Source organism: Esox lucius, chromosome 9 (assembly GCF_011004845.1).
Source record: "Esox lucius isolate fEsoLuc1 chromosome 9, fEsoLuc1.pri, whole genome shotgun sequence".
In the NCBI taxonomy this organism is placed as follows: domain Eukaryota; kingdom Metazoa; phylum Chordata; class Actinopteri; order Esociformes; family Esocidae; genus Esox; species Esox lucius.
Genome location: NC_047577.1, coordinates 16,925,485 through 16,951,927, shown reverse-complemented (window position 1 = coordinate 16,951,927; position 26,443 = coordinate 16,925,485). Strand labels below are relative to the sequence as shown.

General features: G+C 43.4%; 1 protein-coding gene and 1 non-coding gene across 7 annotated transcripts in view; both read right to left on the bottom strand.

Annotated features, from left to right (window-relative positions):
* Positions 1-14,896, bottom strand: part of si:dkey-237i9.1 (SEC14-like protein 1) — a 32,933-nt gene extending 18,037 nt beyond the window's left edge. Inside the window, exons 1-3 of one of the 4 annotated variants that reach the window (XM_034294289.1) lie at positions 14,492-14,896; positions 13,882-13,908; positions 12,005-12,094 (exon numbers count right to left, since the gene is read on the bottom strand). In XM_034294289.1, the coding sequence (XP_034150180.1) occupies positions 12,005-12,094; positions 13,882-13,887 (96 nt within the window). In that variant the 5' untranslated portion in view covers positions 13,888-13,908; positions 14,492-14,896. Of the gene's footprint in view, positions 1-12,004; positions 12,095-13,480; positions 13,668-13,881; positions 13,909-14,491 lie in introns of those variants that run through there. The other 3 variants (XM_029122298.2, XM_020049911.3, XM_029122300.2) reach the window with 3 other exon arrangements.
* Positions 14,897-18,194: 3,298 nt separating this feature from the next.
* Positions 18,195-23,937, bottom strand: LOC105008054. Of its 3 annotated transcripts, none has more exons than XR_002197137.3 (5): positions 23,783-23,937; positions 21,637-21,769; positions 19,716-19,822; positions 18,833-18,945; positions 18,195-18,358 (listed from the first exon to the last, which is right to left on the bottom strand). It is a non-coding gene; the product is annotated as an uncharacterized LOC105008054 (transcript). The 3 variants fall into 3 exon arrangements; XR_002197136.3 differs by having other exon boundaries at positions 23,773-23,936; XR_828838.4 differs by lacking the exon at positions 21,637-21,769 and having other exon boundaries at positions 23,773-23,927.
* Between the last annotated feature and the right edge of the window lie 2,506 nt (positions 23,938-26,443).

Below are 26,443 nucleotides of genomic sequence, written 5' to 3'. Positions count from 1 at the left end.
TTGTAAACAGAGAAACAAAAGATGAATTCATCTATTGTGTTTTCTGCCCTGTTCTTGAATGTTCTGTGGTACAGTGACACAGTAGTTTAGGCCGCAGCGGTCCCCCCCAGCTGGAGGTTCTCAATACACACCACGAGGATGGTTCCCGGAAACCCCTGGGGAAAAATGACCACGACACACAGGTGCCAATGGCAGTTATTTTGCTTAGTCTACGTCAGGAAGTAGCTCACAGGGTTCCATGGTGATTCAACGGGTTGTTTAGCAGGATTTCAGCATGGGGTTGTGTGTCATGGTTTGGTGGCCTCAGGCCATTATGGAGAATTCAGGGTGGCATGGACGTGGCGGATATTGATTTAAGCTGACTGGGTCATGCCTACTGACCTAGCATGTTGGTGGGGGGGGGGGGGGGTTGGACGCCCAGCTGGGTCTGGTGCTGCCGCCAACGTGATCCTGGACAAACTTGATGCATTTTGGGTAACTTTTCCACGAGTACACAACCACTGAAGGGATTTCCCACACAGCTATCTAATTGGAGACATCAACATGGATGCATCTTAAACATTAGAATTTCAGGTGCCTTAGTCAGGTCCAGCACACTATGTCACTGCATCCGGGACACAGGTCCAGCACACTATGTCACTGCATCTGGGACACAGGTCCAGCACACTATGTCACTGCATCTGGGACACAGGTCCAGCACACTATGTCACTGCATCCGGGACACAGGTCCAGCACACTATGTCACTGCATCCGGGACACAGGTCCAGCACACTATGTCACTGCATCTGGGACACAGGTCCAGCACACTATGTCACTGCATCCGGGACACAGGTCCAGCACACTATGTCACTGCATCTGGGACACAGGTCCAGCACACTATGTCACTGCATCCGGGACACAGGTCCAGCAGCAGCATGGGTTAGAAACCGGCCCTTTAAGCAAAAACTCTGTCATTCCCCACTTTCCAGTCCAACAAAGCATAAATAAGCCTGAAAATATATTTGAAATATTTATTTTGTGAGCCTAACCCAATCCCTAACCCCCCAAAAATGTATCTTAACCCTAAACCTAACCCGAACGCCTAACATTTTATCCCTCACTGCAATGCTAACTCAATTGTAAACTTTACACTCGGTGTAAAGCGTAAACAAAAAATATTCATTCATACAATAAATGCTGTAAAGTCGCATGCGTGTGTGCTTATACAATGTGATTAGAGCAAGACTTCATCCTTCAAGGGGGTCAGGGCCGGTTTAAGGGGCACTACACTCCCCGCTACCAAACATGTCATGGAGGAGATAATTCCTCATGGTTTTCATTTTTAGAGTTTAGTCAGAAAAGCCATAAAATCAAAAGTAGGTCATTGTGAAGCACTGGGAGCGAGAGAGAGAGAGAAAGTGAGAGAGTAATGTGGAAATCTACTGAGCGAGCAGTTTCGAGCGAGAGCTGTGTTCCAGACAGTTCTGATAGGTGAAAATGCAACAGAAATTATTTGGTTGTGTGACTGTGCAGAACTATCCAATTTACTGAAAACAATTTCTGTGCATCAATACTTCTAGGTAACGTCCTTTGCCTTTCCATCTCTCCCTTCTTTGTGTTTGCTATCGGTAAGAATGGACGGATTCATCATCTCCTTTCAACCAAGGTAAGAGTTCAAGGGGAAAAAGATAAGGGAGGCCAAATCAAACTGCAGAGGCAAAGCAAGGGTCTGGTGTGCATTTAATTCACAGCCCTCATCCCCTTTCCTGGCCCCCTACTCAAAACCGACGATTGGAGGTCACAGCCCTCTAACCTTTTCATCCATTGAGTTGTGAGCAGGCAAGGAGAGGGGACGTGAGGCATCAATAGTCAATTGAGATTCTCCCATGGCCTCATAATCCCTTTACGTATTCATATTACATTTCAATGGCTTATTATTCCTTTTATGTATTCCCATTACATTTAGGTCCTTTCTGCAGTCAGAGAATAATAAGACACATCCCTTTAAATGGCAAAGCTCCAGCCAGGTATTGTGTTCTCCATTCAATCTCATTCAAACCAGTCTGTCAACCCTCACAAGACCGGTTTCCGTCTCTTGCCCAGTTCCTCACCCCTCCTGCTTCTTTAGGATAACAGCTATTGACGGCTCCTTGAATGGGGAATAGTTCATTTGGTCTGGGGCAGCTGAAACAGTTCTCCCGGAAGTCCTCGGATAACGCAAAGGTCTTTTGACTAGGGCTCAGCACAGATCATAGGTTAATAACCTGGTCGTTTCTACGCTCATAACCTCAAAAGAGCTACAGGGGAGAACTGCTGTAGTCTAATAAATTGTGTTTTGGTTGAGAGGTGTGTAGGGGTCCAAACTATTGAAACAATGAGTTTCATAGCTAGGCTGACCTCTGTATGGGCCAGCAGTGGTACCACCCACTGGTCAGCTCTCACTAACATAGGGGGTATTGTCCAGGCAGCATTCTTGGTACTGCCATGGAGGGTATACAGGCCATTGGGCCCCAATGACAGAATGCAGTGGGAAACAGTGTGTGTGTGTGTGTGTGTGTGTGTACTTCTTTCTCTATGATATTTAGGGACCAGAATGTCCAAACTTAACAAAGAACATTAAATCTAAACCCTCAACCTACAAAACAGAGTTTGGGGTTAATGTTACGGTGAGGTATGGGGAATAAAAACATTTGAATATAAAGTAAAAATGATGATAATCTTGAAAAGCTAAGAAACACTGTGTGTGTGTGTGGCATGATTCTGTGTAGGTACTGGGAGCGAGAGGAGGAAGGCCAGCGGTCATCCGTCAAGCACTCTTCCCTTCAAAAGGGATACTTTAATGGCACCGACACAGAGATGATCTGTGACACTCCAACGCAATGAAAACACCTCCTTCTGCTTCAAACAAGTCCTAATTTTTAACCAACCAAGTCAGTTCCTCGAAAAGAAAAAAAAAAAAAGAAGAAGAATCAAATGTGGCTTCCAACACACGCGTTGGTTGGGAGCGTCTGCAAGTGGTTTAACTTCCTGATTCCTGCAGTAAACACGGCAATCTATTGGTTAGGATGAAACTACACTGCTTCTACATCTCATTGACTGGAGGGTTGTGTAAACGGGAAACAGCGACTGTTGACTTGGCATCTGCATAGCGGTTATGGGAAGTTGGTCCTCTTAATATCTATATAGCACGCCATGATTGCTTATAGGCAAAGCTGCACCTTTATTGACTTGCAGGAAACATATCCCCCTGGCATCTTCCTTAACCGTAATAAAAAACTAGTCTTTCCTTTTCTAATATCTACCCTTTGTAATCCATTGAGCGCTTCTGTGAAGTGTCCATTGGCTGTGTCAGTAAAGGTTGCAGAGACGTCGTCATCTTTTCCTGGAAACGAAGGCAGGGTCGGGAGGCATGGGGCCCTGAGGATAGCAGGGACCCCAGGGGAGCAACGGAGAGCAGGGCACAGGTGATGTGCGCTCCACTGTGTCAGAGAGAATTAATGGGTTGGAGGGAGAGTGCCGCTCAGCGCATGTGAGAAAGAAAGGAATGAGGGTAGAGGAACACACACACACACACACACTACATAATAAATTGGCTAGGTCACATACATGTAGACAGAAGTAGATACCAGCATTCCACTGAATGGCAATATTTAGAACAATCATATCCCAACTGACGTCAAGACTCCATGATGACTGCAGTTTTGCTCTCCGGCCACGGCACCACATGGCCGCTGCAGAACACGCCAACGGTCATTGTGCGAGCATGTGACGCGCACGTGCGTCACAGCCGAGACTCGCGGCTGGGTGGGGGGTTGGTCATGATTCGTCATAGCATCACGACCTTGGAGGGAGAGCGAACGCCCGAACTGAGGGACTGATCGGCACTCTCTAGCAGACACGGAGCGAGACGGGAGAAAGCCATACCGCTATTTCATCAGTGCAGCGACTGCGTAGGAGAGCCCTCACAACAGCAATAACTCTTTACAGCCTGTCACTCGTCTCCGCCGTTCAACAGAGCTGGATCCGATGCAAACTGAATTAGACTGGCAAACGCTGCTTGCTGACTCATTCAAAATGGGGCAGAGGAAAACGTTTGACCCTCAGTAGTGCTTGCCACAGGGGCAGGGGGGCTACATTCAGTGTGGGCGCCTACGTTGAATGTTCTTGGCACATACAAAGACATGTAGCTGGGACCATGTGGACTGGAGGGATCTGGAGGTCTGGGCTCCGGCATGGGTTGGAATCTGGCCCACTCAGCAACAACAACAAAACAAACCTTCCCACAATTTCAGAGAGACAAAATACACACGCTAAATAAAAAAAAAAGATTTGACCTATTAAAACAGGTTTTTTTCCACACCCGTGCACCTGAGGTAAAATTCCAGGTGGCAAAGCAACGTATTTAGGTGTTGTTTAAAATCGGTGTGCTGTAGGGCTCTAAGGGGTAAAGGGCGACTTTGCTGGTGCTGCAAATTAGCATCGGAGGGAATGGAAATACTGTGTGCCTTGGCTATCTTATTGGATTTGGCTAAAAACCTCTGCCAAGTAGTTCTCACTTTAAACAGTAGCAAAGAATGAACTGAAAGATTGCCATTAGCAGGCTAGGCTAACACAGAAGTGCAGGCGCTGTCCTCTGCCCACTTACTGTACAAAAATCCAGGCATTGTGGGACATTTACAGTCCCCAGGCTCTAAGAGATTGTAAGGAGATTAGCTAGAACAACAGTACAGCTAGAGCTGGAGATCAAAAGCTAAACCATGGCGCTTCAGGCAACAGCATTTGGGCCTGAAGAAAAGGAGGCAGGATGACAGGAAGTGGGTCAGGGAGTGGTCGGGGATGGGACAAAGTCACGCTGGGCTGTCCTTTCACAATGGACCAAAGACAAGCCAGAGCTGCCCAAACGGCAACACCCAGAGCTAAGTAGGCCAGCGCCTGGTTAAGACATGGGGACTTGGCGGTGTATGTAGGTAAACGGATTGACACACAAACCTGTAGCTAGTGACCTATTTACGCTAGTTTGAGTGAATCAGGGAGGTACTGTGTCGAGCAGATGAGGGGAAAGTAAATCCGACCGGCGCACTCTTCATCTCCATTTTCCTTAATATCATTAGTCCTCCGCAGCTCAGTTGATAGAGCACTTCGCTTGCAATTCCCAGGTCGTGGGTCCGATTCAACAGAGGCCCAGTATGAAAACGGATGCACCCACTACTGTAAGTGGCCCCGGATAAGAGTGTCAGCTGAATGTAACAGATTAAAGAGAGACCCAGGTGTAGCAGATTGATTGCCAGAAATTCACACGATCCGCCAACGATTTCATTAGCCGAAATGTGTTTCGCGTGATCGTCTCCGGTTTTAATAGGTGATTGTTCCTTGGCTGATGCTCATCGCTGACATCAACGCAGCGAAATTCGCCCATTTCTACAATGCCAGCTCAGCGGGGCACCGAAGCGAGGCAGGCCTATTTAATGAAGCTGGCCATAGGCCTTGTTCACACACAGACCTACTGCGCTGCTGGCACAGCCTCAGATGCCCAACACCCCACAGAGAGAGGGAGGAAGAGGAGTGGAAGGAAAGAATGAAGGAGGATGGAAACAACGCAGAGACGGGGGGGGGGGGAGAAAGAGAGAGAATGTGAAAAGGAGAGCATGTCCATGGAGGCGGGAGAGAAAGAAATGAAATACAGCCTAGAGTAGCAGTTCTCCTCATCATAAGCTGGTTATGAACACAGTCATCTCTGGAGTGACATCTAAACCCTTCCCGCTTCAAAGGTCACAGTAATCCGCGGTATATGGGCCTGGACAAAGCCTTCCCACAAAATATTCCTTGTGTAGATTCCACACAGAATTTGCCGTAGCCTTCTGATTCCCTTTCAAGTGTCAAGTTTAATGTCGAGTTCGAAGGTTCAAAGCATCGCGTCAAATGGCTTCGCCTCAAACTGGAAAAACTAATTAAAAGCGGCTTCTATCACTCTTGGATGAAAACACATCTTCACAGTTTCTGTATGTCTAGAATGTTTTCTTTAAGCAACAACTCAACCGCTACACAGAACACTAAATATTGTATAGGGTGTATTGTATTGGGGTGAGGTAGCCTTGCGTTACCATACTATGGAGGCTCCATGTGTCTGGGTCTCCATCTGCGGTCCTACACCGCATCGCTCTGGATCTCCACAGCTCCAACCCAGGCCTTACTCAATGGAATATACATGTAGTAGCGTGCTGCTATCCCCAAGTGTCAACTATCCATCCAATTACATCAATTTGTGGAAAAACAACTTAATTAACTAGTGTCATGGAAATCGCATTAGCAGTCTGAGCCAAACAGATGCTCGGCCAATGCCAAGAAACCAAACATTCCTATTAAAATATGAACAGGACTTGCCCTGAGATGGCCCACTGCTGTCTGCCACCGTACGTGCGCAAAGCTAGCTATCAGTAGGAGTGCATCCCAAAGAGGATGACTAAAAAGAGAACATTTGCAGTTCATCAAGGGGGCCCAGAGGGGCAGCAGCAACTTCACGCTGGCATTGTTTGTTCCTGAACTTTAACATGAAAGGCATTGTCCTAGCAGATTACCTTAGTTCACGCGGCATGGCCATACTGGCCACAAAAAGCTTACAGCTATACCAATTCACCTCTCTGACCCTGCCCATATGTGCATCAGGCTGTCATGGGATGCCATGAGTGGTCCCTCCCGCTAGCATTAACATTCCGTATTAACAAGCTGTATTCACAAAACATTTTATGTTTTGTGCCAACAGTTTCCTCTTAAAACCTATTCACAAAGCTGCTTAAACCAACTTTTACTAAGGAACGGGGAGAATTCTTAAGCTAAAAGAAAGGACGGGGTTGACCCCGTTGCTATGGATGATGTCGTGTTCCATGAACAGGTTTACTTACTATGCCCACAGTGATTGGCTGATAGGGGAGGGTTCTTTAAAGCTAAAACGCTTTGTGAAATACAACTAGACCAAACATGTTGAAATCCTAAAGATAGGACTGACACGCCCATTTTTTTTTAAGAGTTACTCAATCAGAAAGTTATATATATACACACACACTCACCTAAAGGATTATTAGGAATGCAATTATTTAATCAACCAATCACATGGCAGTTGCTTCAATGCATTTAGGGGTGTGGTCCTGGTCAAGACAATCTCCTGAACTTCAAACTGAATGTCAGAATGGGAAAGAAAGGTGATTTAAGCAATCTTGAGCGTAGCGTGGTTGTTGGTGCCACACGGGCCGGTCTGAGTATTTCACAATCTGCTCAGTTACTGGGATTTTCACGCACAACCATTTCTAGGGTTTACAAAGAATGGTGTGAAAAGGGAAAAACATCCAGTATGCGGCAGTCCTGTGGGCGAAAATGCCTTGTTGATGCTAGAGGTCAGAGGAGAATGGGCCAACTGATTCAAGCTGATAGAAGAGCAACTTTGACTGAAATAATCACTTGTTACAACCGAGGTATGCAGCAAAGCATTTGTGAAGCCACAACACGCAAAACCTTGAGGGGGATGGGCTACAACAGCAGAAGACCCCACCGGGTACCACTCATCTCCACTACAAATAGGAAAAAGAGGCTACAATTTGCACAAGCTCACCAAAATTGGACAGTTGAAGACTGGAAGAATGTTGCCTGGTCTGATGAGTCTCGATTTCTGTTGAGACATTCAGATGGCAGAGTCAGAATTTAGGCCCCTTAGTGCCAATTGGGCATCGTTTAAATGCCACGGCCTACCTGAACACTGTTTCTGACCATGTCCATCCCTTTATGACCACCATGTACCCATCCTCTGATGGCTACTTCCAGCAGGATAATGCACCATGTCACAAAGCTCGAATAATTTCAAATTGGTTTCTTGAACATGACAATGAGTTCACCGTACTGAAATGGCCCCCACAGTCACCAGATCTCAACCCAATAGAGCATCTTTGGGATGTGGTGGAACGGGAGCTTCATGCCCTGGATGTGCATCCCACAAATCTCCATACTGAAAGATGCTATCCTATCAATATGGGCCAACATTTCTAAAGAATGCTTTCAGCACCTTGTTGAATCAATGCCACGTAGAATTAAGGCAGTTCTGATGGCAAAGGGGGGTCAAAAACAGTATTAGTATGGTGTTCCTAATAATCCTTTAGGTGAGTGTATATATATATATATATATATATATGCACTACAATTCCACTGATCATCATTGATACGTTAATACAAATTAATTCACATTCAATTGATTGGACATGATCTCTGTCTATTATATTTTTTTTTATGAATTTGCTTGGTAAGGGGTATTGTGTGCAATTGATGTAAAAAAAATAAATAATGTAATACTCTCATTAAATTCATTTTAGAATGTAGGCTGTACAGTAAAAGAAAATGTGGAAAAGGTGAAAGGGTCTGAATACTTTCTGAATGCACAGTATGTTCCTGTTCTCTCCCCAAATAACCTGCTGGTCCCTCACATGGCCTGTGGGTTTTCCACAGGGAACACATACATTTACTTTAATTTAGCACGTGTGTGTTGAGGTGGTGCAGCCAGAGTGGTGCCTAAACTCGTCACTTTGGGTGTCCTTTACATACCACGCTAAGCAAATTCATCTCCACACTATCAGAGTATGAGGAGATGTGGGGGTTTCCCCCCTTCACCTGAAATTACACAAAGGCAATTATCTATACATTCATTATTTGGGAACGCTCTCCTCCCAGCCTTCAAACTGGTAGATGACATGTGTCAGGAGTCTTCCGACGCGAAACAACATCAACAGGGGTGGTGTCTCAACATTCCTCTCCCCACAAGGGAACCACTATTTAGTGTGCTCAGTGAGCGGCGCTGTGCGCGAACAGCAATAACAACACCAGGGTTCCTTCCTGTTATTGCGGAGAAGGCACTGCAGCAGCGGAGCCCAGGGAGCCGAAGGGGAGACCGAAGGGGATGTGACGGCCTGCAAACAGCCATGTTTCTTTAGCCATTGTTTTTATTTCCTCCCAACCCCCGTACTCTAGAGAAGCATTCAAAGGCTCAAAGCCGGACGGGATGCATGGAACCCAATTAGGGACGCAAGTGTTCAGATCACTGTATCCCTGCTAGTTAGCTGTAGCATTGGTTTGACAGTCGCCACTTCTGAAATAAGGCCTTATACTGTTGAGTGGAGACAATCTAGTCAGACGGGAAATTCTGTTTCCTGTGGCTTTGGCTGGGATGTGGTCATCCACAGACTGCAAGGCCAGTCACTTCATCAGGAGACGCAGTGACAAGGCTTGAGGCTGCTAACAGGAATTTGTGATTATGCAACTCACGAGAAGTAGGGTTGGATACCACATTCTAATCTGTCCAGATAGCCGCCTTATCTTCTTGCAATGGCTCTTAGTGTTTCCGCCGTTTCCGAGGAGGGGCCCGACCAGCGCCACATTGGCGTGCTACAAATTGAAGTCAAACTGTAGAACATTTGGGAGCAATGTAGCCATCGGGTTAGTATAAACTGACAGGCCTGGATCTTAAGCCAACAGCTTTCATCCTTTTTAAAAGCTGTATAATGCGGCATACTTCAAAACTCACTACTCTCAAACTGTCCAAGTGAAAGCCAGGCTTATACCACTATTCTGAAAGGAACAGACACCGCTGAGAGCAAGAACGGATCGATGACTAGCCTAAACTTCTTCAAGCCTAATGACAAAGTCGCTGCGGGAGGAAACTTTTCACGTCGATCCCAGCATTGGCTGAGGCACCGTAAGCGGCTGTAGGAGGCCTAGTTCTTCTCAGGAATGTGTTTAAAGGGGTAAAGTCAGCCCGTCAGAGGAATGCACCGCGCTCAAGATCTCTTCTTCCAAAGAGGCTTAGAGGGTGTTTTTCAAAGACTGATCACCAAACACAGGAGTGTTAGAGAGTGTACAGACATGCAGCATCCCTTTAATAACACAACCCACAGATAAGCGGTTTGGCCAACTGGAAGAACTATATAATATCAGATACATAAAAAAAAAAAAAAGAATAACACACACACACGTACGCACGCACAAACACACACAAACACAGTAGGTGTAAACACTCAACAAGCACGGGATGACGTGTCACCAAGGTTGCGTGGCCCCTTGCTGGGTAGTCCTACGGGGCTGTTTGGGGAAGTGTACGCTGGGGGCGGGGAGAAAACAGAAACGCTGAAGGGCCGTGTGGCGCTGGGATTTCACGGGGGGGAGGGGGCATTGAGGGCGCCATGTTCTGCAAGGGCCCTGACGCAGCATAGCGAAAGGTTCTGAAAAAGGACACTAAAATTAGCGCTCGCTCTTAGACTAATTCAGGAAGCCACGCCCTGATTCAGTCCGTGTTCTTCTGTTTGTACTGGCCGTTCCCCATCGTGAGCCTCACGATGGGAATGAATGAAACGCTGTCTATTCAAAATGCTTCAGAAGCCGCCAATTTAGTGGGTCTAAATGTACTAATCCTAATAAATAAGTGTAGGATAGTGAACAGCGTCTATTCTATGGATTCCTTGAGTCTAAATAGAAGGTTCTGGAGATGGATTTGAATGAAAAAGACAGTGTGCCACGGTATGGTATATAGAAACCATGTTATAGGCTCTCAGCTGGATGCACCATGATGCAGCCGCTGGGCAACAGTGCTGCCTACCAAATAAGCCTCTGCTTTGACACCCCGACATTTTTAGTTTCGCCCTTTTGGCTATAGCCCCGGCCGACAGACCCCCAGCCTCGCTCATCCCAGCCTTGCTTGCCCCTTAGGAGGGGTCATCTCCATAACAAAGTCCCTTCAGGCAGCCGAGTGCTGTTCTACTGCTATTTCACTCTCCCTCCCCTTTCCCTTGCCTTCACCAACTGACTATTTATAGCCCTCTGTCCAGTGTCCACCTTTCATCCCTCAGTCCAGCCAATCGCTAAGGAGATTCTACTCTATAGCTTTAACAGAGGAAGGCAGATTTGAGGCTCAAAACAATATAACATGCATGCTATGCCACAATCAGCATATCTTCTTAACACAAAATGGATAACAACAAATCGGGATTATTTGGTTTCATTTGTTGGCATTAAGGCATGCATGTCTTCTAGAAATAGTCACAAGAATTTAAGTCAACATGGATTGCCAAGGGAAGTTGGGTAACAGCACCCATTGAGGTGGTTAACCAAAATGATCAAACAATCCTTCTAGACACGGTCAAGGTGAAGTGGAACCACTGTTAGGCCCTCTTCGTTGTCATGTAGAGAGTGGGGAAAGACACCCACAGTCTAAACACAGCACTTTTCGTTGTCATGTAGAGAGTGGGGAAAGACACCCACAGTCTAAACACAGCACTTTTCGTTGTCATGTAGAGAGTGGGGAAAGACACCCACAGTCTAAACACAGCACTTTTCGTTGTCATGTAGAGAGTGGGGAAAGACGCCCACAGTCTAAACACAGCACTTTTCGTTGTCATGTAGAGAGTGGGGAAAGACACCCACAGTCTAAACACAGCACTTTTCGTTGTCATGTAGAGAGTGGGGAAAGACACCGCTTGTCAAGTGCATTTGGTAGACCCCTACACAACAGTGCACAGCAGGCATGCAGAGGTATCAGGTCAATGTGAGGCCAGGTAAAAGGTTGGTTTAATGTCATTAACCAACCATTTCGTCAGGTTGGACCCGTTACCATAACACAACAGTCATTAACGCCTGTGTCTTTGACCGGAATATTTACGCAACACAATCCTGCAGTGGCACAACCGTTCCGGCAAGGTGGTCCATGTCTTTTGCACACCTCAGGGCTGGAACCCATTTAGCCCCATGGCAGTTAAACACATGCAAATTCAAGACCCTTTTCACTGATTTATTATTGCTATAGAACATAAGTGCATTTACTAGACCGGGTCTATGCCAACCATGGGGTAGGACTGTCCAAGCCGATAAAATGTCTTAAGAAATAACTTCTCAACACCAGCTTAAGTCAGGCAACCGTTACAGGACAGCGGCTTATCATTTTGACATAAGAGTGTTAGCGGAGGTAGCTGAGCAGAGTACAAAGTACTGGGACACTTACCGCCATCACCAGCTCAAAGGGCTGCTTGTACACCCGGACAGGCGACTGGTACTTCTGCACCATCCTGGGAACGACAGTGGGGCTGACAACCTGAACACACGGAAAACATCCAAATTAGAGTTATCCGTTATAAAAACGAGCAGAGATTTAACCTAAGGGCTGGACATAGAGGAGAATGGGCTGGACTTCATCAGATGTCATTCATCAGGTGTGTGGACTACATACACCAACATGCAATGGAGCAAGTATTTGGGTACAGAAAGACACACTGCCAATAGGCTACTGTGAAAACCAGCACCACGGTTCACTAACATCACATTACAGAGAAAATTGATAATATTCTTATCTTACTTGCAAAAACTGCAGTGGTTGGCATGGTTACCAGGGCCTAAAATTAACACCTGGAGTACATTTTGGCATGAGAGGGTAAGATATTTCTTTCACCAGCTATGCTGGTGGGTGGTCACACAGGCCTCAGTGCAGAGCAAGACACTTACTGGGACAAAATAAATACTGTAAACTCAAGTAAGAGTATATTTAATTTATAAATTACGAGAAAAGAATTGGGTATTTTGGCTGGTAAAACAAATCTGACCAGCTGCTAGATTTGTTATGTACCTTTTATGCATTTCAAAACAATTGTGAATGTACTCAGCATTTACTTGAAATAAACTTATAATTTAGATATATAGAGATTATTTCATTACATTTATAACATGCAGAATAATTTACATTAGTGCTCGTTAAAGACAAAACAATTATTAAATAAATCACAATATAAAAACGAATTGGTGACAGCAGTGTGCCAAGATTTCTGTGCACACTGAGGGAATCATTTTCAGTCAAGGGTTCCACATTTTGAAAGTGGCGGGTCTGTTGTCCACTATTTAATTTGGTTGCCATATTAATGTCAGGTGAGCACAATGCATTAATTAAGCATTGGCTGCACCCACACTGTTATGTGATTTTATCCATCTTCACAACATATTCTGGCCAACATCCTAATATGGGCTCCTGAATCCATCAGTGACTAGGTTTTCCTTGGATGAATCTCAGTTGGTTTCCGGTAGTTGTCTTTTTGCTGTCCTTGCATTCATGTCAATCTATACATTTAGGTTTGGCAAACGGTTTACAGATCTATATTATTATAGGTTTTCTTGGGTTGTCACTACCCTTTTCTAGTGCTGTGGTAACCTCAATACATTTGTCAAGAACATCTTAGGTTCAGAATCTTCCATTCACCAGATTGGTTGCTCGTAATATTTTTGTTTCACTGAAAAATATGCTTCTCCCATACATGGCACTAACATTTATCGATATACAAGGCCACACACCAAATATATCGATATCATTTTGTATCGAGAAAATTAAATTGGCAGTACAGGCGCTTTTTTAATGACAATTGTTACTGTCGTTTGTGCTGCACACCTGTTCCGATACAAGGACAAGCTGGGTGGAGCACTAGCCTAACCTTACCAAATAACGACGTTCAGAACGTTCCGTTCCGTGCCTGTAGCGGCATGTTCACGCCGTATGTTCAATCTGACATGCAGATACATGTCCCTGAACAGTACTGTAAGTGTTGCATGAAGCTTTCAGCAGCTATGCCCCAAGGAAGGAATATTGTAATAGGCGTGTTGACACTAAACCGCACAACGCTCCATCGCTCCAAGGGATATGGGACTATTCAACCAAAACACCAACTATGCTAACATGAATGCCAGGCTGTTGCCCTCCCGCTATCACTGTCAGAATGTGGCATAACATGAGAACAGCAACAGCTTGGGATTCTATACTATGCTACAGTCGTCACCATCGTCACAAGCGGCAACTATCCAAAAGTAAACTGCAACTAAAAATACGTGAACAATTTTTACCGTCATTTTTTAGAGAGAGGTGCTTGCCTGTTGAACAAAAAAATGCAAATTAGCTCGGAAAGAACAGGTGACATATGTATCAGATATAACTAATTGTCTTTACAACATCGTGTCCGACAGCGCTGAAGTAAACCATATAATACTTTTGTAGTATTGTATGATACTGTGGCTTATGAAAAAATAAGCCAATCAAAATCGTACAGTACTTGCTGAACCATTCAGAAAATCAAGATCTCTCAGAGCCGCAGCACCACACACAACGCAAACATTTACGACTAAGCCAGATCCTTAACCTAACCCATAAGTCTATCAAAACATTTTGAAAATGTCCTGACTTTTCACAATTTTTCACGGTATAATGTAATGACAGTAGATATTGGTGCATTTTTGTCCTAAAAATGGGGGGGGCGCACGCGCACAAGTCGCATTAGGTATAAACATATAACATACATATCGGTGTTTATTGTATACATCTATATCTTATTAAATATTACGGTAGTTTAAGCTTTTTAACATCCTTAACTGATCAAAATTCGAGCAGTGAACTGTAATCATGTAAGTCAAGTGGCAATAATCCCACTTGTACTGTATAATTATAAATGACACTTACCAACAATGACTGAATTGATTTTCTTGAACAACTGTCAGCTTGCACCAATATAAGACTCCTCGTTTAGTCAGGATAGAGCATTGAAGTCAGTTGATAATCCATAACATAGTCTCCTTGTTGCCGGTCTGAGATGACAAACCAGTACTGAACGTTAGCTAGCTAGCTGCATTCGTTATTTTTTTAGCCCGGTCACCAACTAATTTCATGATAACCTTAGCGACAAAGAGCTTTTTAAAAAAAACATCACTAACAACATTATCTGAATTAGTTCTGTACAGCGAAAAGATTCTCGACGCAGCAGGAGAACTAATAAAGACAGGCAACTGAAGGTTTGTTTGGGAGAGAGCAAAGGATGAATGAGCAGCCTACTCTCCTCCCGCTTCCTCTGTCTTTGACAGTTAAAGCGCCTCCCCTCCTGGTACTGCAGAGCGTAGCAGTGCCGCATTGTGGTCAGAGTACGGTATGGCGCATTTCCTCCACTGCTTTTCCAACCTTCGCACAAGCGACTCCTACGTAGCATGCAAGATTCACTGGCGTAGCGCGGTGACGCCGGGAACGGTTGCAAGATGTGCCCCCCCCCCCCCCGTAACAAAACTTTAGGAGTGATATATACGCATGTGAAGCCGGTCTTTACGTAAATAACGCTATCATCGCCCGTCTGATTGTGATAACAGAATAGACGTTAGAGATAGAAACACAAGATGTAACATAAAAATACAACATAGCTTCCCTTTATGATAGGGGCCGAGCACGGACCCCTGACCCACTGCCGGCCCAGGTGCAACCGCACCTCAAGCACTCCTGATAGTTAAGCCACTGGTCTCAGAGTAATAATTGCTTTAGCAGGGATATCAACAGGACCTGGCTTCCGAAAGATTTAGTCCTGATTTAGTCCTGCAAGTTTTGTCTTTGGTTACAATCAGGGATTAAATTGGGCCGGGGCCCAATCCAAAACCAGATGAGGCCAACGCTGTTTTTAATATTATTCTTGGGAGAGAAAGCTTTAAGCATAACCTCATGTTCTATGCATAACCTCTATTCAATATCATCATTGGGCAAGTCGATTCCACTGGAACTATTTCCTCTTTGGCTTAGGCCCTACAGCCTAGACTATTGTTTGCATTCAAGAGCAGTCGTTTGTATCCATACATTTACAAAGGCAGCCCAATTCTGATCCAGCAATTTTAACCAATAGGCTACTTTATCCAAGATCCATTAGATTTTATTTACAAAGTTCTGTATATATGAAACTGATATTCAGAATTCAGCTTTCCAAAGAATGCCTGTTATGAAGCAAAACTGGTTCCTAAACATATCAACCACTTGTGGCTGTAGGTAAATATGCCAGCCTCCCTTGGTCAAACCAAATGTATTTATTTTGAAGCCTTTTGTTTTTGCATATTCACGTTTTTGCCAGGAATTCTTTCTGAATTGGTCATTTAAGGGAAAATCATTTTCGGGAAAAAGAATGAGGCACATGCTGTTGCATGTTCCTTTTCCTCGTGTGGTTTTATCATTGTAGTAAAAACAAATATGTAAGATGGTTAACCATAACCGTTCATATTTATAGATTGTAATTAATATTTATTGGGCCATTGTCAAATAATTTACATAACTTTACATATAGAACTTATATGATGCAAGTAGTTAATTTTGTTTAATGAATTTATTGTTTTGAAAGTCTGGCCTACAATTCGAGTTTCAGTATTGGCCTGGATGTTAATTGTTTGTTTGCATTCAAGTTCGGAATATGTTCCACTAGAAAGTTTGGGAACTGTAATTATCCTCACATTACAAAAATATTTTGTAGTTACTTCAATTAAGGTCTGTTTTATTGTATTTCAATGTGTCATTTCAGTTATTCGTGTGGTAAGCTTTTCAAGATTAGGCGTAATGTACATAAAATTACCTAAACGCTAGAAAAAGCCTTTTTTCTTGGACATATAAATGCAATCCTAAAATTGTCTTTACCCTGTCAACCCCATGGTACATGGTACAATGGACTGAGACCCAAATGTATTATTCTTCATTTTTATTTTTGTGCGTGTTTCATAATTTAAAGGAAAAAAGACAGAGATAGCGTGCTGAATCCTTATAGTTGGTCAGGATCGAACCCATGCCACGGTGGTTTATGAGCCAGCTGGACAGCTGGATTACCGTCGGCCAGTCTGCGTTGTTCTCAAACTGATGATGCCCATCTGTTTGATAATGAACTTCACGCAACCGGCTTTTGATATTAATGCTGTGATGAAACGGAGGATAATGTGTATAGCTATCCCTAAGTTCTGCCACAATATTTATTAAATATTTGCCAAATTCTGATCTTCAATATTGTATAAATCCCTTAATCTCACATATGTCCAATAAGAGCGTCACCCATTTAAATTAAATCAGCTGGGTAATGTACATACTTTCATTCTCATATGACCGCCTCTATTGAATTGCCATTGCAAAAATCTTTAGAAAAATGTGACATATAGTTGCGTGGAGTTCAAGCATTTTCAATAAGATGCATCCCATTAAACATTTAATCACTAATACACCTTACACCAAAATCTCACGGTGCATGAACAACCATTTTAACATGGTTTCATATTTTCCAGCTCGTCTAAAAATACACTTTTCTTTTGCACGCTCTAGTTAACCTGCCTCGACTATGTTCAAAAACATTGAAATGTAGTCCTACCAAAATGTTAATGACATCTTCAACTAATTTATCCCTACTAATATCCAGTGCCATCAGAGCCACATCCTCTTCACTCAGCGGTCATGGAGACGGGAACATTGCACTAACTCAGTTTTGGTGGTTGTCGATATCATAGATGCAGGATATTAAGGCACAGTTGGGAGTGTTGCGACACAGTGGTACCCACATTAAGAGGGCGGCTGGTAATTGCACATTCTTTTAAAAGCTAATAAACCCTTTCTAGGGCAGCGTCCTGTCACAGAAGGCAACAGTTGATCCCAGCCGCGTAACATTCATTAAAACGAGAATTGCGTTAATATTTGAACCAATTTCACATGGTAAGGGAATAACGCACGTATTGCCTGCAGAAATATTACAGCCAAGCATAATCCACGACTTATCTTAAAGATAATCCTCTGGGAAGTCCATGTGAGGACCTATCACAACCCCTCCCATCAGGGCACGTGTGTGTGAAACATTGGGATTTAGGCTTATATTTCATAACTGTTACGAGGGCGTTCTGGCCATAAGCAGAAGCACGAGGCCGGAGTATCTTGTCCGCACACAACCATGCAATAGATCGGAACTTCTGGCGGCCGCTGCTAACATGGATAGAATAAGTTTCAAAGGGAAACATGACGTGCCACCAACCTGGAATAGGTTTTACAGCTACAATTACCAGGCCAAACCACAGTAGACTGGTCAAATACCTGAACCAAGCCAATTACCTTTGAGAGAAATCAATGAACAGGTTTACATTGAGTTGACAGCTGTTATTGACAAATAAAATGCAGACATGTAAGACAAATCCTCAACTTTGAGAAGTGCATTTATTCATTCCCACCACCAAGAGAACATGTTCCAGAAATACACTCCAATGAATGTGTAAATTGGCTGTGAGACAAGTTGTCACCTAACACCAGGCAAGGTCATTGTAATGACACGCCATCATGAATGAAAGATATGCATGGTTGCAGTGCAGCTTTCCACAGTCCCATTCACAAAGTAGACAAGAACTTTAACGCACAGATTTTTATTAAGTATTTGGTTGACAAGAACATTGAAACTACAGTATAGCCATGAGCCAAAACATGAGCGGTTACTCCGGGTCCGTTTCTTTACTCATCCGGTCCAAGTCTTCAGAACCAGCCAGTGGTGTAAAGCAAGGTGCCAAGATCCACCTTGGGATTTCAAACAGATGGGGGCATAAACAAGTCTGTACACAACGTGGCGTTGAAAGTGTTGGGTACAATCAGCAAATGCAAACAGACGGGGAAAGCCTGAAAACAGCTAAAAGAATAAGACATTCCAAAAGGAACCCATTTTATTTTATTTTTTTAAAGCAAATGTTTGCAGTATCATACATGAACATCAAACTGCTGTATACATGCTCACACCTGCAACTGCCAGGCCAGACTCCACAGAGCCCCTGTTATAGTGTAGGTACAACAAGACACACTGCAGAATATGGCCATGACGGCGACACTGCAGTACCTGTCCAGTACCAGAACACTACATCTCAAATGACCCGCTATTCACTGTGTATAGTCCACCGCTGACCAGTCACACAGGTCCCCATAGACCCTGGTCAAAAGGAAACTAAATAGGATGCGATTTTGGACATGCATCCAGGACAAACCATGAAGCATACTTACCCAGGGAGTCAGTTACAGCAGGGATGAGGGATCCATGACTTGCTACGGCACAAACCGAATCAGTGGCGCGCCCCGCCCCCATGTGATCAAGGGCACCCAGGACACACGGCACCCTTAGAGACAGAATATCAAAGTTAAGGGTTTCAGGGGGACAGTTTAACATTGGAATGAGCCAGATTCATTTGAGTGTCACTTTAGTCTAACGATGTTTGAGCCGTCCCTCATGAGTTGTCCTCTGAAGCGAAAGGAGTAGAATTACCAACAATGACGACATGATTCTGGCGCTAATCTACTAAACCCGGGCGTACTCAATCAGTGGCAAAATGTTGGGTCAGAAACAGTTTACGCCAGGAACCAAACAAAACATGAAGGGACTCAGCGGAAACATCTATTAAAATCCAAATTGCTCAAACATTCACAATCTGACAAATACAGAACTGATACTAGCTTAGATTCACTAACATTGGGGTATGATTTAGTAGAGTATTCCCTTTTCCAATTAAACCGTTGACAAAGCCAATTATCACATTGGAAATATCTAAATCATTTGACATAAAGGAGGAAGTTTGTTTGCAGTATCATACATGAACATCAAACTGCTGTATACATGCTCACACCTGCAACTGCCAGGCCAGACTCCAGAGAGCCCCTGTTATAGTGTAGGTACAACAAGACACACTGCAGAATATGGCCATGACGGCGACACTGCAGTACCTGTCCAGTACCAGAACACTAACATCTCAAATGACCCACTATTCACTGTGTATAGTCCACCGCTGACCAGTCACACAGGTCCCCATAGACCCTGGTCAAAAGGAAACTAAATAGGACATGAAGGATACAATTTAGGACATGAACCCTATGGGGCAATGACACTACTTACCTAGTAAACCAGTAAATCAATCCATTTCTGTCACAGCCCCAGCACTGTCATCATGCAATTAGGCTCATTGTCCCCAGTCAAGAACATCTGACTGGTTGGGATATGCACTACAGGCAGAAAACATGGGAGATCAAGAAGCATTTCAGTGAAGGACTTGACTGTGGAGATGAAGCAACAATTTAACAGACTTCATTTTCTTTACACATTTCTCTATGGACTATTACCAGCTTCAATCACTAACAACTAGCCAGTAAAAAAAAAAAAAGCAATTAAGATGGATACTGTAAAATAGGTAGTAGCCTATTTTATGTAGGCAATCAGAAATAACCCAACTTGTCAAGTAAAGGAGGCCTATTTAACAATGCACCAGATGAGGTAGGAGGTTGAATGTCCTGGTAGAGCGGTGGTTTTCAAACCTCTCCTAGAGACCAAAGCCAGTTCGGTCATATTAACTATTCCAGAGCTAGCACACCTGATTCAACTTGTCTACCAATCCTAAAGCCCTTAGTGAATCTGCTGTGCCAGTTCAGAGCTACAGCAAAGATGTAGAACAGAGGTGTCAAACCGGTTACACGGAGGGCCGAGTGTCTGCAGGTTTTTGCTCTCTCCTTGTACTTGATTGGTTAGTTTCTACCCTCACCTGGTTGTGTAGGTATGAACTAGGAACCAATTTATAGGAAAAACCAAAAACCTGCAGACACTCGGCCCTTTGTGGAACCGGTTCGACACCTGTGATGTAGAAGGTCTGGGGTTCCTCATAGGAGAGGTTTGAAAACCACTGATTTAGAGGTTCAGCACCCATTTGTTGTTATGGCCTGCTCATAAGTTACCATCTGCAAGGTAAACATTGGTTCTTTGCACATTTGTACGTGCATGTAGTAAAACAAAAACTTGCACCCTTTGGAGTCTTCAGGACCAAGATTAAGAAACACTGACTTAATTAGATCATCCAAAAAAATAGACTGAACGTTACTCACATTTGACACACAACATCATTGAATACTGTCTCTTATACACCTTTATGCATATAAGCACACAGTAAAAGGGCAGTTTCCAAAAAAGAGAGACTAAAAAAAAATTGAAAGTAGTACAGAGCTATTCAATTCCAGCCCTTGAGGGCCGAAACATTCCTGGCTTTATCCTCTAACAATATGGGACTGATTTAGACCTGAGATGCCAGGTGAAGGCAATAAACTAGTAGGTAGAACCAAAAACCAGAAGTATTTCAGGCCTCCTGGACTGGATTTGAATAGCCCTGAAGTTGAACGTCTAAAGCACAGGTGTCAAACCGGTTCCACGGAGGGCCGAGTGTCTGCAGGTTTTCGCTCTCACCTTGTACCTGATTGATTAATTAGTTCACTAATTGGTTAGTTTCTACCCCCACCTGGTTGTTTAGGTCTGAAATGGGAACCAATTTAAAGGAAAACCCAAAGACCTGCAGACACTCAGCCCTCCGTGGAACCGGTTTGACACCCCTGGTCTAAAGCATGGGTTACAATTTTAATTGAACTCTTACCCCAGAGGTTCCCAACTCCGGTCCTGAAGTACCTCCAACAGCACACATTTTTGTTGTAGCCCTGGACAAGCACACCTAATTCAAGCCTGATAATTAGTTGACAAGTTGAATCAGCTGTGTGCTTGGCTGGGGCTACAATGAAAATGTGTACTGTTGGGGGTACTTGAGGACCGTAGTTGGGAACCACTGTCTTACCCCATGACACTGTCTCTCAATCTTGGTCCTGCTGATTTTGTTTTTGGCCCAGCACTAACACTTCAGTCAAATAAAAGACTTGATAGGTTGATTACATCAATCGAGGGCTACAACAAAAACATGCACACCTTGGGGTCCCCAGGACCATAATTAAGAAACACTACACTATGAAGCCCGGAGCCTGCAATTAATCTCATTAATGGCACCCACCTGAAGTCCCAGGTCTAAATAAGACCAATATTAGTGTTGCCGTGAAAAGATGGACCCGAACCGGCATCAAAGTGTAGCGTTGAACAACCCTGGTCTTAAACACTCCAACACCACTCTGGACCACAAACCCTAACTAAGTAATGGAAAACAAAACATTTTAATGATTCCTTCTTGCTGTTAAAGTTGATTGGCAGCGTCATATAACACACAGGTGCTGGTCATAAAATTAGAATATCATCAAAAAGTTGATTTCAGTAATTCCATTCAAAAGGTGAAACTTGTATATTATATTCATTGCACAGACTAATATATATCAAATGTTTATTTATTTTAATTGTGATGATTATAACTGACAACTAATGAAAATCCCAAATTCAGTATCTCAGAAATTTTGAATATTACTTAAGACCAATACTGCCAACTGAAAAGTATGAGCATGTACAGCATTCAATACTTAGTTGGGGCTCCTTTTGCCTGAATTACTGCAGCAATGCGGCGTGGCATGGAGTCGATCGGTCTGTGGCACTGCTCAGGTGTTATGAGAGCCCAGGTTGCTCTGATAGTGGCCTTCAGCTCTTCTGCATTGTTGGGTCTGTCATATCACATCTTCCTCTTCAAAATACCTCAGATTTTCTATAGGGTTAAGGTCAGGTGAGTTTGCTGGCCAATTAAGAACAGGGATACCATGGTCCTTAAACCAGGTACTGGTACCGTTGGCACTGTGTGCAGGTGCCAAGTCCTGTTGGAAAATGAAATCTGCACCTGTACTCTCAGGAAGGGCTAGGAGCAACCAAAAAAATGTGCATTTGTCAGCTCAGAAAAAGTCTGCGTGTGTCCACAAGGTGAGCATGGTAAATAAACAAGCGCACATTTGGGTCAACAAGGTTTCGCCCATCCTCCTGCCATTCCCCGGACTTGTTACCAAGGGGTTTGTGTCTTATTTCCATGTCTAACACATTTTTCCTTCTAAGTTAAGGCTCTACAGAGGGGCATCGTGATTTGCATTAAAAAAATCCAACCCAGCGCTCTGAATTCTGCTTTAAATGGTTGAAACTCCAAATCTGCAGTGACGGCTAAAAAGCATAATACCATCACCCGTTTATTCCCTTGTAAAATAAATGGCATCTTGGAGTCAACCCCCAGGAGCACTATAAAACACCATTAAGTCTGTTTGCGCTGGACTGAGATATGGGGGACTTCATTTCTCCTATGATGACTAGAAAGGTTTGAAATAAATCAGGATTTCCTTCCAATACGCATCTCTATTCTTGGACAGCATCCCTCAGTCACACAGAGTCACAAGGGCCATCATGTTTTTAGTGACTAAAGCCACCATATTTCTCAGTTATCATGGGTAGGATATCTGATCTGATTAAACACATTTTGGAACCAATCTGCACATCAAAGCATTAATTTATTTATTTGAGAAGAGCAAAATCAATCGCTGCTCTAGCTTCTTGATTGTCAAGTAGCGACATTTTTAAACCTAGTTTTCCGATGTTGATTATATCATCAACAAGATCGCTAAAACTGAATGGCATGTTTTTATACTGTCATTGCCCTAGAACGTTCAAAGTCTTACGTTAGACCTGAAAAAACAGGTTTGCATAGCTTGGCCTTATCAAAAATAGGCTTTTCTGTAGGGCCTACTTCTGAATTCCTTACGTTCATCATTGTGAAAACCAAGATCAAAGATCTGTTCTGGAATCACAGATTACATGCTGATTAAAGCTAAGATCTCAATTCGAAATAAATGGAGTAGATTAACTTGATCAGATCAAATCCTAACACACGTCGTTAAAGACGGTCCTATTAATCCCATCCACTTGAACAACTACTGAAGTCGCAGCAAGGCTTAGAACAAAAGGCAAAGCAAACACAGGATTTATGCCCGCGCCATCTTTGAAAACTTCTCATTTCACAACACGTGACAAAATAAAATTACAAAAATAACACGGTAACGTAAGCGTTGCCATTTCCCCCCCCCCCCCACATATAAAATACATCGACTGTAACTTTGAAGAAGACGTTTAGCTGTAAATTATAGGAGTTGACAATCATTTGTTAAATAAACTAGCTATGCTACCAGTACGACTTCAAGCAGAAAGACGAAAGCTGAAGTTGTAAGGTACATACCGACACAAACCTGAACGCTGCAAGTCTCTCAGCCGGCCACTGCAACAACTGGGGAAATATTCTGTCCATCAGTAAAATTCATGTGATGGCTTAAATGTTCAGAAGCTGCCCCAGTCCCTTCTTATACATAAGGGTCGTCGACAATAAAAAACCACTTCCGGGTCACAGTTTTTTTTTAAAAAACATTTCACAATAAAACTTCGCGATGTAGTACTCGAAAAGTGCCTAAAAACTGTACGTTTACACGTTTACTCAAGGGCTCATATTTGATTTCCATTTGCATGGTGTTTTACAAAATCATAGTTAAAATAAATACAGCTAACGCAAATCACTGTATATAGAATATTGTCTTATTGCGCAAAAAACATTAACACGCATTATAACAAATACTCAGGAGAGTGGCTACGTACATTAAATTAGTTTTGGAAGGGAACTGTGTGCTACATCCAGCAACACTATTTTCCACGCCCTCCTTAGCCCTCAATGCAATACATTATAAAATACTGTACACTTGCTATTACGCAAAAAATATTCTACACACCGTAGTATATTACTCCGCCCATACCATTAGAGCTACAAAAAGAGAACGTCACACGTTTCTGGAATCCTTCATAATAAGAGTTTCGTCGGGTTGAAAATTATTAATTTTCCGGAGCTGTATATACACCCATTTATAAACTAGGTGGTCTGAATGCTGATTGGCTGATAGCCGTTTAATATGAGACCGTATACCAACGGTATGACATCGCATCACTTTTTACTCAGTTGCTAACTGGTTAATAAGAGTAGTAAGGTATCTCAGGCGTTTGTGATTAACAATATATCATGGCACAGTGCTGTGTCCAGGCACTCCGCCGTGTATCTTGCACAAGAACAGTTCCATGGTATATATCAACATCCATATCAAGCTGGTGTGAGTAAAACTCTTGAGAGTCAATTGTTTGACACCTTTATGCGTGCCTGTTTCTTTGCAGCCACTAGATGGACCCATAACCTTTTAATTTAGAAGAGATTCCAATGAAAAAGACAGAACTGTTTTGGCTGATTGAGTTACCACTGAAAACCTCCCCCCAGGTATTTGAAGCCAGTTGACAGGATACATTATGCCACCATCACAGCAAGGTTCTGAGAAGCAGCCCTAACCTCCCTGCTTGGTCATCATCTTCATCCCCATTATCAAATCAGCCTTGCAAATATCCTTATTAGCATAATCATGATCACATCATCCTCATTAGCATTATTAACTCCATCATTCTCATTATCATCTTTATTATTACCCTTATCATCGTCATTACCACCATCATTCTCATTATCACTCTAATATCATCCCGTTTATCATCATAATCTTTGTTATCGTCATCCTCATTATCACCACCAACCATTACCTTTCAATCCCTCTGTTGAATAATCAAGTCAGAAAGCCATACAGTGTCCCCGAAGCCCTTTAATTGGGTCAAGTTTTGAGGAAAATTAAACAAGATTAACAGGGTGGTTATCAACAGGATGGTCATCAAAGTCAAGAATGTCCAACTAGTTGAGAGCAGATCTCTAGCAAAGCTGAATGGATTACCATGGTGCTTTGTCTCCCTCTGATGGCTGACCTTCCTTTAGTGACGAGAAATGTGCCTTCTTTTATCACTGCCTCATTCTCAGCAGGGATTGTGTTCTTCTCTAGGGGTCCATTACACCTCAGCTGCTGATGACAACATAAATACCAAACAGTCACCTAGTAGAGCATTCTTACTAAGACTGAGGGGAGCTGACCAAGGCAGTTAGGAAGAGCATCTTGCCCTGGGTTGTTGTCTAGCTGGATGTAACAGGGACGTACCATCATACCTGGACACTGAACTCAGGGAGAGGGAGTGAGGGAGACAGCAAGTAACACTGGCTGGCTGCAACATTACTTATGCCTGGTTGGGTAAAACTGCATGCTAGTGTTCTATCTGGAGTTTATATAAACTGTTACATTGAAATATGGCCTAAGAACGCAAACTGCATGTACAAAACTTGGGGGATAATTTGTAGTCTGGAAAACAGCATCCTTTGTTTTCCGAAATATTTAATTTTTAGTTGAATTAGTGAAAGATAACTTTTGCAATGGAGCAACAGGTTGGAAAACTAGGCATCGGAGGGGGAAACAGGTAGAATTCAGACAGGTAGAAAACAGAATTACTTGATTTGACAATTATTTACTGCATGACAATGTACATGTTGAATACATTACATTTCAATAAGCAATAAGGAGAGACCAAGTGAAAGAGGGCACAAAAAGCCCCCCCCCCCCCCCCAACAAACAACTCTCCACTCCTCTCCTTTCTCCATTACTCATATCCTTGGGAACATCTAATAACACAGTAGTCTCAGGAACTGACACGTCTGAAGTCTCCAGCTCCTGGCGCACACAACACTATTAGCCACAGCCCTTTATAGATAACCTGCGCCCTCACCTTCTCCTCTTCCACTCTCTCTGATCCTCGTGGAATTCAAGGCTCATAAAGATAAAAAGCCGTTTTCCCTCCCAATCCCAATGATCGGGGAAGCTCATAAGGTTATTCAGTGTGGGCCATCCTCCACAGGCCTGGAATTGGATGGGATTATGAGGTCAGGTGAGAAAGATGCCAGAGCAGATTGGGAATAGAAGATATCAGTAATGGACATGTAATAGTTATAG